Source organism: Eretmochelys imbricata, chromosome 14, assembly GCF_965152235.1.
Source record: "Eretmochelys imbricata isolate rEreImb1 chromosome 14, rEreImb1.hap1, whole genome shotgun sequence".
Lineage (NCBI taxonomy): Eukaryota > Metazoa > Chordata > Testudines > Cheloniidae > Eretmochelys > Eretmochelys imbricata.
In genome coordinates, this window is record NC_135585.1 from 28938765 (window position 1) to 28950354 (window position 11590).

General features: G+C 47.6%; 1 protein-coding gene across 1 annotated transcript; it reads right to left on the minus strand.

Moving 5' to 3' along the window:
- Positions 1–9772: 9772 nt before the first annotated feature.
- LOC144274441 (olfactory receptor 14A16-like) lies at positions 9773–10732 on the minus strand. Its single transcript, XM_077833275.1, has one exon. The coding sequence runs from the start codon at positions 10730–10732 to the stop codon at positions 9773–9775; it is 960 nt and encodes a 319-aa protein (XP_077689401.1).
- Between the last annotated feature and the right edge of the window lie 858 nt (positions 10733–11590).

The window sequence follows — 11590 nt, forward strand, 5'->3', positions numbered from 1 at the left end:
TTCATATGTCCAGTGCTGGAAGCGAAGACCAGGGACTGTCCTGCTCTCTAAAGATGCTGTTTCGGGGAACAGAGAGACAAGGTGGGTGAGGTAATATCTAGTGAGTAGAAAACAGCTCAACAGAATGGGCACCATGCATCCCGGGTACTAATTGCTGATTTCCATGGAGAGGCCCCAGGAATGGGCTTGGCCCTCTGGGGGAACCTGTAACCGACTTTGCAGCATCCTGTGTAATTAGAGCAGAAGCAAGGGGGTGTGGGTGCTGCAGAATCTGGAACAATACAGTGGACACTTGCTCCAGGATGTGAGCTATGACAGGGATTTTCAGAGTGGTTTCAGGGAAACAGGTGCCCAGTGCCCATTGTCTGCACAATGGGAGTTAGATGCTTAACTCTCTTAGGGTATGTCTACACTACGAAATAAGGTCGATTTTATAGAAGTCAATTTTTAGAAACTAATTTTATTCAGTCGATTGTGTATATCCACACTAAATGCATTAAGTCAGCGGAGTGCGTCGTCAATACCGTGATTGCGTCGACTTACAGAGCGGTGCACTGTGGGTAGCTATCCCATAGTTCCCGCAGTCTCCGCTGCCCATTGGAATTCTGGGTTAACCTCCCAATGCCTGATGGGCATAAACATTGTCGCACGTGATTCTGGGTACATGTCGTCAGGACACCCCTTCCTCCTTCCCTCCCTCTGTGAAAGCAACAGCAGACAATCGTTTCACGCCTTTTTCCCTGGGTTATCCATGCAGACGCCATACCACGGCAAGCCTGGAGCCCGCTCAGCTCACCATACGTCTCCTGGGTGCTGCTGGCAGACGCAGTACTGCATTGCTACACATCAGCAGCTCCTTGCCTTCACGGCAGATGGTGGATTGGTAGCCGGCGTACGTCTCCTGGCAGACCTCGGTGAGGTGGATTGGGGTGGCCGGACAGACATGGCGCTTCTCCTCTTAGAGTACCAAATGGGAGCCAGAGACTCCAGGTCATTCTCTTCTTTAGGTTTCGTCTCATGGCGATTCAGTCCTGCCTGGAATATCATGCGAGCTGGAGGCTTCTGCCTCAGGCTGCTCTCTCAGCCGGCAGCACTGCGCGGTCGCACCTCCCCAGCTATAATGATTTAGACCAACTGAGAACCTCTCCCTTCACCTTTAAGAAACCTGTGTAGCCCTTCTGCCAGTTGGAGTCGGCAGCAACAAGGGCCGGGTTCAACATCTAGGGGGTCCTTTTCAACAATGCAACACAACACCGGCTTGAGCCCCCAACCAGTAACCTGGGACAATTACACATCCCCCGTTGGGCGCCTCAAGAGGTAACACTTCCCCTCTCACAAGCACAGAGCCCGAGTGTAGAAGAGAAACTTTTAACAATGTAACCCTTCTGCCAGGCCGAGTTGGTAGCAGCAAGGGCCGGGTTCAGTACACAGGGGTTCCCTCTCAACAAAGCAAACGCAAAATTGGCTCAAGCCCCCACCCAGTGACCTGGGAAAATCTAACACACAACCCTGGGAGCCTCAAAGAGACAATACTTCCCCTCTCGTAAGCACAGAGTCTCGGTGTAGTCTCGGAAAATCTTTAATAACATGAGCTAAACGACATCAGCATTAAATTGGGAAAACACCACAACTAGGGTTCATCAACCAAACCATGAGCAAAGACCCACCCCAGCAGATTGGGCCATGTCCTTTCCCTCTGGTTCTTGACTCCAACAACCCAAACATCTCTTGAGTCCAGCAACCCAAAGATCACCCAAAGTCCAAGAACCCAAACGCCCAGCCCCAGAGTTCAAAAGGTCATCTGCAGAGTGTTACTCCCCAGCCTGGGGTGGGGGTGTGTGTGTGTGGTAAGGGGCACCTTACATGATCCGAAGCGGACTGCTCCGCCGCTCCATAGGGCTTCGCTCCGCTCCGCTCTACCAGCCGTCCCGCGAGCCACTCTGCTCTGCTCCGTCCCACTCCACCAGCCATCCTGCAGGCAGCTCCTGCCGTCCTACTCCACTCACTGTCCAGCAATAAATATCTTCAGGCTCCCCACTACTTAACACAGTGCTCAGTAATTTTAGCTCTTTAGTGACCTCATCTTGTAGCAGTGGGAACCTCAGTGCTGATGCACCATAACCCCAAAGCAAATTCAGCTCAGCACCTGTAGTTAGACTCCTAATAGACCCAAAAGTAGCTCTGATATTTCACAGTGGAGAAAGAGGAATGTGCAATTGATGTTTCAGGCCCTCTCAAAAGGCCCACAAGACCAGGTACTAACACCTGTCCCCAACCTCTCTCAATTCACTGAGTTTTGGAACCCATGTCCCTTGTCTACCCTTGTCCCGAGTGCTACTTCGTTGATGGTGAGCCCCTTGTCACGGAGTGTGGGGGAGTCCGGGGCCTGCACCCCTCTTCCTGGGATTCACTGTGACTCTCAGCCAGCCAGTAAAACGGAAGGTTTATTGGACAATCGGAACACAGTCTAAAACAGAGCTTGTGGGGACAACCAGGACCCCTCAGTCAAGTCGTTCTGGGGGGCAGGGAGCTTAGACCCCAGCCCTGGGGTTCCCTGTGTTCCACCACCCAGCACCAAACTGAAAACAACCCCACCCCCAGCAGTCTCTCTCCTGCAGCCTTTGTCCAGTTTCCCAGGTAGAGGTGTTACCTCCCCCTCCCCGTCCTGGCTCAGGTTAAAGGCGCTCAGGTATCCCATTCCCAGTGAAACTCCCCTGCCACATTCCCGGGTCAGCACTCCCCCCTCCCTGCAGTGTCACACCCCTCCATCATAACAAAAGGCCAAGTACAGTTCCATTCTCCTTGAGTCACATAATCAAGATAATAACAATTTATTCTTCCTGCCCCAATAACAGAAACACTGGGGATCCCACAGCAGCCAAAGTGACCATTTGGGCAGCTATGGGCTCATGCTAGGCGGGGTGGGTGAGCCGATGCAAATGAGATCAGCCCCTGAAGTTCTTTTCCACAACTTGCCACACCTCACCACCAGGTGTCAGGGTGGAGCTCATCCTGACCCTGCTGACAGTAAAAAGGGGGAAAGGAACCTGGCATTAACTTGGGAAAGCACTGCAAGCAGGATTCATAACATAAACCATGAGCAAAACACCCACCCCAGAGTATGTTGGGCAGTGTCCTTTTGCCTCAGGTTCTTAAGTCCCACAGTCAAAGATTCCAGTAACGTGCCCATCCCTTCACCGCACCCCACGCACAGCTGTTGTCCTTGGTCAGTGAAGACCCAGAGTTCAGAGGTGCATCTGTGGCGTTCACCATCCACCCTGCTGGACAGAAAGAAAGGCACCTTGCTCTCTCCACTGTCCGGGCATTTGCTCTGGCCCTGCCTCTGCTCCGCCAGCCCTCCTGCACCTTCTGGGATGTCTTGAGGTCCTGCCACATAACACAGCTCTCAGTGATTTCAGCTGTTATTGGGGGAGCCTCACTGATAGTGCAGACTGGGCAGCCTTATGCACCAGAGACACTGTCCTAAAGCAAGACTCATGCTTAGACCTGGTTATTAGTGGCTTTAGCTCTATGGGTCTGCAACAAGACTCTCAATTGAGTCGTAATCAGCTCTGTTATTACACAGTGGAGAGAGAAAGGGTCAAATCGTGTCCAAGAGCCCTTACGCAGTGCTCACATCAGCCGGCCAGCAGGCAGGCACACACGCACCCATAACTCCAGAGCTTTTGAGGATGTAAATTTTGGACTTAGGCACCAAAATGCTTTTGCTCATTTAGCCCTGGGCTCCTGCTCAGTGGGGCTGGGTTTGGACAGGTGACTTAGAGGTGAAAGCAGCAACTTCATCTCTTATCTCCCGAGCCAGCCTGTCCCATCCTGCTCGACAATGTTTGTAGCTTCCACATGGAACTGGGGTGTGAACTGAGACCTCAGCTCCTCTCAAATGTTCAGGGGCTGAAGGCGAGGGACAGTCCTGCTCTCTCAGGTTGCCTTATTGGGGCACAATCTATTCCCAGGCCCTGCTGCAGCGTGGTGCACCCAGCATGATGTGCCAGGGACATAACATCAGCCCAGGGATTCAGTTACTGAGAGCAACCAAAGCAATCAGACCAAGTGGGGCATCCCCTAGGAAACCCCTGTGAGGAGCACAGAGCTGTGATTATCCCCAGGGGGCATTAGCAGGGGAGAGAGTAGAAAACAGCTCAGCAGAAGGGACCCAATGTATCCTGGGTGCAAAATCACTGATTTCCTTGGAGAGACCCCAGGAATGGGCTTGGCCCTCTGGAGGAACCAGTGACCGACTCTCCAGCATCCTGTGCAATTAGAGCAGACACAAGGGGCTGTGGGTGCTGCAGAATCTGGAACCGTACAGTGAACTTTCACTGCGGGCCATGAGCTGTGACAGGGATTTTCAGAGTGGCTTCAGGGAATTATGTGCCCATCTCCCATTGACTGCACAATGGGAGTTAGGCAACTAATGTCCTTAGACCCCTTTGAATATCCCAGACTTAATATACAGAGATTTCTGTCTTGTCCCCTTGTATCCTAAGTTTCTTTGCACCACCCTAACCCTAAGCGGCCAGATGATTAGCCCAAGGTTCTGAAGTCTGACATTTTTCAGTAGTACATATAGAAGCCCAGGTGGCAGCTGTGCGATCTTCCCTCACTTTCCACTCCCCGGGCATGTGCTTCTACCCTGCCGTGGAGGGACCCTTGCTATATAGGACAGAGGATTCCTTTCGGCATACTTCTGGACCTCTCTATAGTAATGGAGCACAAGGATGCAAATCTATTTCCAGTGATGCTGATGTTTGTGTGTTGGGGACACGTCTTCTAGAAACCACACAAAGACCCCCAGTCCATTTCTTAAGGCCACCATGAAGCCATCACAAGGCACAAACTTTGATGCTTATGCCAACATAGTCACTAGTGGCCTAGCGGGGGAATGGTCCCTGTGCACCCCTAGGCAGTGATGAAGGCAAGGCTGGATGTTGAACACTGCAAAGCTCAGGGATGGATGTTTCTGTTTGGCCAATGATGAAGAGAGGGGCCATTTGTAAAATCTGACAATAGATCATTTTGACTTGACAAAGCCCTCAGCTGGCATTTTCAAAGAGGCCTCATTTTCAAAGCTACCCAGTTACCACTGACTGTCAGCTATCCAATGAATATCAGCCTTTCTCGTGTACCCTGCTGGGACCAGATTGTTCTGCATGATCTAGAGGTGAGGTGGTCCCTATCTCAGCTGAGATGGGAGCAGCCTTATATTTTAAAACCTCAAACTCATGAGTCTTTGGTCCTGGGGTCTGTGTCTGGCTCATTTTAAAGGGACAGGGCCATTTGTAGAACCCATGTCTGGATACGGCTGCAGTTTACAAAGCCCTTCAGTGTTAGGAAGGGCTCAAAAATATGGTTTTTGGATCTGTCTTCAGTCTTCTGGGATGATATTATTAAAGCCTCTTCGGGGATATCAGACACTCAGGGCTAGATTCACAGAAGGAATTAGGGCCTGATTTTTTTAAGGTATTTAAGCATCTAGTAGGACTTTCAAAACACCCTTTGATTTCAATTGGATTTAGCTACCTAAATGCTTTTGAAAATCCCACGAGGCACCTAAATACCTTTAAAAATCTTGCCTTTAGGTATTCTAACAATGAGCATTGCAGCACCTAACATTTAGGCACTTAGAAAATCCCCATGATTCCTAAAGCCTGTGTTTGGAGCCCAGGCTCCCTGTTCAGTGAATGGGGAGAGGTAAACACCTAAATGGGATCCACAGTTGCCAGCATGCGGTGGGGAGGTGCCTAACCTGACCACTGGGAGATGATGACTAGACTCGGGTGTGCCAAGCTCCACCCCCTCACAGAGATAGTTGCCTATGTCGACCTGTTGGGTGGCGCCTATCCCTGCTTGTGATGCATACCTGGGAACCCTCTCCTTGGGTCAGGCCCCTCCGGTGTTTTGTGTGAGAAGGAGAAGGCCCTCCTGTTTCACTTTTAGCCCAGTGGTTAGGGTACTTACCTGGCCATGGGGAAACCCCCAGTTCAAGTCCCCCCTCTGCCTATGAAGGAGAAGGGATCTGAACGGGGATCTGCCACCTTTTGGGTGAGTATCCTAATCACTTGGTTGTGGGATATTCCCATGTGGGGCTCCCTCAACCTCTCCTGTTCAAGCTGTTCCACTTTGGATTAAATCATTAAAGAATCATTGGGTCAAAGAGGGAGAGAGAGCACATGAGAATTACCCTGTAGCCTGGTGGTCAAAGCACTCACCTGGGAGACCCCGTGTCCAGACCCCCTGCTCCAATAACTCTTTAATTATTTTTCCAGACTGGAACAGCTTCAACTGGAGTGACTGTGGGAGCCTCACATCAGAATACCCCTAACACTGATGACATGGACAGTGGCACAGCGTCCTTTCTCTGTGCAAGTCCTTGTCAATGTTGATCTCTCTCTCTCTACTCCATTCATCGGTGTGGTGCCGAAAGTCACTGAATCTTCCGACCTGTCTGTGATACTTCCAAGCAAACCAGAGTATGTTAAAAATATATCCGGTCAAAACAGATCAAAGTTCAAACACTAAGTGCGTTAGGATGAGCTGTTTGTAAATGAGCGATGGAGTAAGATATAGTCATACAAAATCTTTGCGAAATAATGTGTAATAAGGAGTACTTATAAGAAAATCATGATCTGGACATAGACAATCATTAGCAGGAAAAGAAGCACAGTAATTTGCACAATAATTTCCATAGATTATTCATTATCTAGTGTGACAGGGTCGAGCCAGATGGCTACAGGAGAGTAGTAGAAGGCAGATATCTTAGCCCCAGGTTAAGTAGGTCCCTTTCCCCTGGGTAAGGTAACAGGGAAGGTACCAGAACAATCAGGAACCTTCTGGAGACAATTAAGACAGACAGGCTGATTGGCTGCAGGTGTTCTAATCAAGAAGCTGCTAGAATCAATTAAGGCAGGCTAATCAGGGCACCTGGGTTTCAAAAGAAGCTCACTTCAGTTTGTGGTGCACGTGTAATGAGCTGGGAGCAAGAGGCGCTAGGAGTGAGAATGTGGACTGTGGGAGGACTGAGGAATACAAGCATTATCAGACACCAGGAGGAAGGTCCTATGGTGAGGATAAAGAAGGTGTTGGGAGGAGGCCATGGGGAAGTAGCCCAGGGAGTTGTAGCTGTCGCACAGCTGTTCCAGGAGGCACTCTAGACAGATGCATTCCACAGGGCCCTGGAGTCGAGGGTGAGCCCGGGTTCCCCCCAAACCTCCCAACTCCTGGTCAGACACAGGAGGAGTTGCCCTGGACTGTGGGTTCATGAAAACGGCCAAACTGAGGGCTGCCATGAAGCTCAAAGGCAAACAAATCCGCTAATAAGCGCAAGACCCACCAAGGTAGAGGAGAAACTTTGTCACACTAGCTAGCTAGCTCATGTAATTTACAATCAAATAGAAATCTATCATTATCACTCAATGAGATTGTGGGTTAGGACAAGGAATGGTCCTGTCTGTCTGTCTCTCTGGCTAATCCCATACTCTGCTTTTGTCTGTCATATATGAAGTGTACACAACCATGCACAAAGATGATATTCTAATACTACTAACAGGCCAACTTCTGAGATCCTTTCTCAGCTTGGGTGTGAGTACATCTACACGGGAAGGCGTATGGAACACCAGATCAGTGCACGTGATGGCACTTGTCCACTTACACCAGGGCTAGAACAAAATGACCCCAGACAAGAAGACAAGAAGACCCCAGACACCAGTGTTCATGTCACTTACTTTAAAACAGTCTTTCCACCATAGCAAGAATGACACTGTTTTTACATCCCCACAACAGAACGGATGTGGACAAATTGGAGAGAGTCCATTGGAGAGCAACGAAAATGATTAGTGGGCTGGGGCACATGACTTATGAGGAAAGACTGAGGGAACTGGGGTTATTTAGTCTGCAGAAGAGAAGAGAGAGGGGGGATTTGATAGCAGCCTTCAACGACCTGAAGGGGTGTTGCAAAGAGGATGGAGCTAGGCTGTTCTCAGTGGTGGCAGATGACAGAACAAGGAGCAGTGGTCTCAAGTTACAGTGGGGGAGGTAGAGGTTGGATATTAGGAAACACTATTTCACTAGGAGGGTTACCTGGGAAGATGGTGGAATCTCCATCCTTAGAGGTTTTTAAGGCCTGGCTTGACAAAGCCTTGACTGGGGTGATTTAGTCGGCGTTGGTCCTGCTTTGAGCAGGAGATTGGACTAGATGACCTCCTGAGGTCTCTTCCAACCCTAATATTCTATGATGCTAGACTCATTTAGGTTAAAATAATAAAAAGATGCCTTACATATTGTCAAGATTCCTTCCCCACTCTGAACTCTAGGATACAGATGTGGGGACCTGCATGAAAGACCCCCTAAGCTTATTCTTACCAGCTTAGGTTAAAAACTTCCTCATGGTACAAACTTTGCCTTTGTCCTTGAACCCTATGCTGCCACCACCAAGCGTGATACACAAAGAAGAGGGAAAGAGCCCACTTGGAGACGTCTTCCCCCAAAATATCCCCCCAAGCCCTACACACCCTTTCCTGGGAAAGGCTTGATCAAAATCCTCACCAATTTATACAGGTGAACACAGACCCAAACCCTTGGATCTTAAGAACAAAGAAAAAGAAATCAGGATCTTAAAAGAAGAATTTTAATGAAAGAAAAGGTAAAAGAATGACCTCTCTAAAAATCAGGATGGTAAATACCTTACAGGGTAATCAGATTCAAAACATAGAGCATCCCTCTAGGCAAAACCTTAAGTTACAAAAAGACACAAAACCAGGAATATACATTCCATTCAGCACAGCTATTTTACCAGCCATTAAACAAAAGAAATCTAATGCATTTCTAGCTAGATTACTTACTAACTTTTTACAGGAGTTCTGAGCTGCATTCCTGATCTCTTCCTGGCAAAAGCATCACAAAGACAGACATACCCTTTGTTCCCTCCACCCTCCAGCTTTGAAAGTATCTTGTCTCCTCATTGGTCATTTTGGTCAGGTGCCAGCGAGGTGATCTTAGCTTCTTAACCCTTTACAGGTGAAAGGGTTTTGCCTCTGGCCAGGAGGGATTTTATAGCACTGTGGAGAAAAAGGTGGTTACCCTTCCCTTTATATTTATGACACATATCATTAATAATACAATAATATCCCAACAATCTACACATAATCATGTCAGTAGGAACTAAGCCATGCATAATCCTCTTTTGCACACTTTTGTCATTGTGGGGAGCAAACCTTTAGTTCGCTCAGAAAACCCCATCAAAGAGATGACATATGGATACTCCCAAGAAGGGACAAACATTGAAAATCCCATCTCACCAAACACTCACCATCTTCTCAGGCCTTTCCACCTCCAAAACCTCCTAAAACAAACAAACAAACCAAACCACCAATCCACCAGTTAAGCAAAAATAAGCTAAAAATCTGACAAACAAACAAACAAAAAACACAAAAAACAAATGCATCGATACCTCCATCTGAGTTTTTATCCCAAAATATAAGAAGAGCCAAAGACCTCACCAGGGACTCTGCTATGACTACTGATTTTATAGGCAAGGGTCTCAGGTAGTATGGTGATCGGTAGCAGTATATGATATATTCCAATCTTATTTACATTGGTGTAAACCTATAGAAACTCCTTTTTTTCCTGAGTCATGTTTGTCTGTATCTGTACTAGTGCAAATACCCAATTCCGCATAAACAGAGTGCACAGTATTTTCTTATGGAGGCAATAATGTCATCAGATTTTATTTATAAAGAAATACAGAATGAAATTGCTACCGAAGGAGACATATGGACATTTTGTTCTCAGTGAATAACCTCCAACCAATCTGTTTACTCAGTGCACCTTTGATCTCTTTGTTTCTCATGCTGTAGATGATCGGATTCATCATCGGTGGCAACACAGAATAGAGAACAGCCACTATGAGATTCAGACGTGAGGTTGAGCTGGAGGTGGGTTTCAGGTAGGCAAAGGCAGCAGTACTAAAGAACAAGGACACCACGGTGAGGTGAGGGAGGCAGGTGGAGAAGGCTTTATGCTCACCCTGCTTAGAGGGGATTCTCAGCACTGCTTTGAAGATCTGAACATATGACACAATGATGAAAAGAAAGCAGCTTAAGCCTAAGAATGAACGAAAGATGAGAAACCCAACTTCAATGAGGTACAAGTCAGAGCAGGCGAGATTGAGGAGCTGGGGGATTTCACAGAAGAACTGATCCACCGCGTTGCCTCCACAGAAGGAGATTTCAAACGTGATCCCAGTGTGCAGTGCAGAGGAGAGAATACCAGTGATCCAGGCACTGGCTGCCATTTGGACACATGCTGTCCTGTTCATCACTGTCTCATACTGCAGTGGTTGGCAGATGGCGACGTATCGGTCGTACGCCATGATGGTCAGTAAGGCAAAATCTGCTGAAGCGAAGAAGAAGAAGAGAAAGACTTGGGCAACACATCCAGAATAAGAAATCGATCTGGTGTTCGTGAGGGAACTGGCCATGGATTTGGGGATGGTGACAGAGATGGAGCCGAGGTCTAGGATGGACAGATTCATCAGGAAGAAGTACATGGGGGTGTGAAGGTGGCGGTCAAGGGCTATGGCTGTGACGATGAGAAGGTTCCCCAGCAGGGATATCAGGTAAAGCAGTAGAAACACCACAAAGTGTAAAATCTGCAGCTCCCGAATGTCAGAGAATCCCAGGAGAAGGAACTCGGTCACGGCAGTTTGGTTGGACATTTTCTTCCGCAGTACACTGTGCAATGTCTGTGGAGGGAATGAGAAAGACAATGGTCAGGATTAGAGCGACAGAGGGAATGGCCCTGATTCCCCTTTCCCTAATATCTCATTCTATGAATGTCAAAGGTGCGCAGAACTCATCACTTACAATGAGTAGGTGTTGTTAGTGCTCCTCGCCTCTGACAATCAATGAGTCACGTTACCACACTAGTGTAAATTAGGTCAGCTCCTTTAAAGTCAATGGAGCTTCGTCACTTTATCTCATCTGAGGATTTGGCCCAAGGTGTGGCTTGATAAAATGCAATATGAAGGATGGAACAAAGCACACTCCAAACCCAACAATTCTCACAACTTGGGTATGAAACTGATCAACTAAAATTCTAACACAGCCTGATTCTCACTTTGCAGGGCAATATGATGTTGACTCACCCAGCATCGTAAATAGCAGCTCATCTGTCATTTTTCTACCCCAAGCTCTGTGCATAGAGGCTGGTTGGAAATTTTCAGCTGTGTTCTTTTTAATGGAGATTGGTTTTTAAGCTAAATAACACATCTCAGAATCTGTCTGCTTTTCTCAAACATTTTGGGATTGTTTTGTAAAAAAAAAAATGAAAACTTAAAAAAAACAAACTATATTGGTTTTGGAATAAAAAAAATCAGTTTTCAGCAGAAAGTTTTCATTTGCCAAAAACTGGGGTGGTGGTGGGGGGAAATGGATTTAGGGTTTTCAGTGAAAAGTAAAAATTTTCCTAATGGGAGGAAAAATTCCAGTCAGCAGTAGGTATTTGATTAAACTGATGGGAAAGGTCTTCACCAGTTCGTATTGTAATTCATATTTATCATCTTAATTCTTCCCTG

Coding starts and splice junctions, on each gene's coding strand:
- LOC144274441 (XM_077833275.1), bottom strand. CDS start 10,732: ATGTCCAACCAAACTGCCGTGACCGAGTTCCTTCTCCTGGGATTCTCT.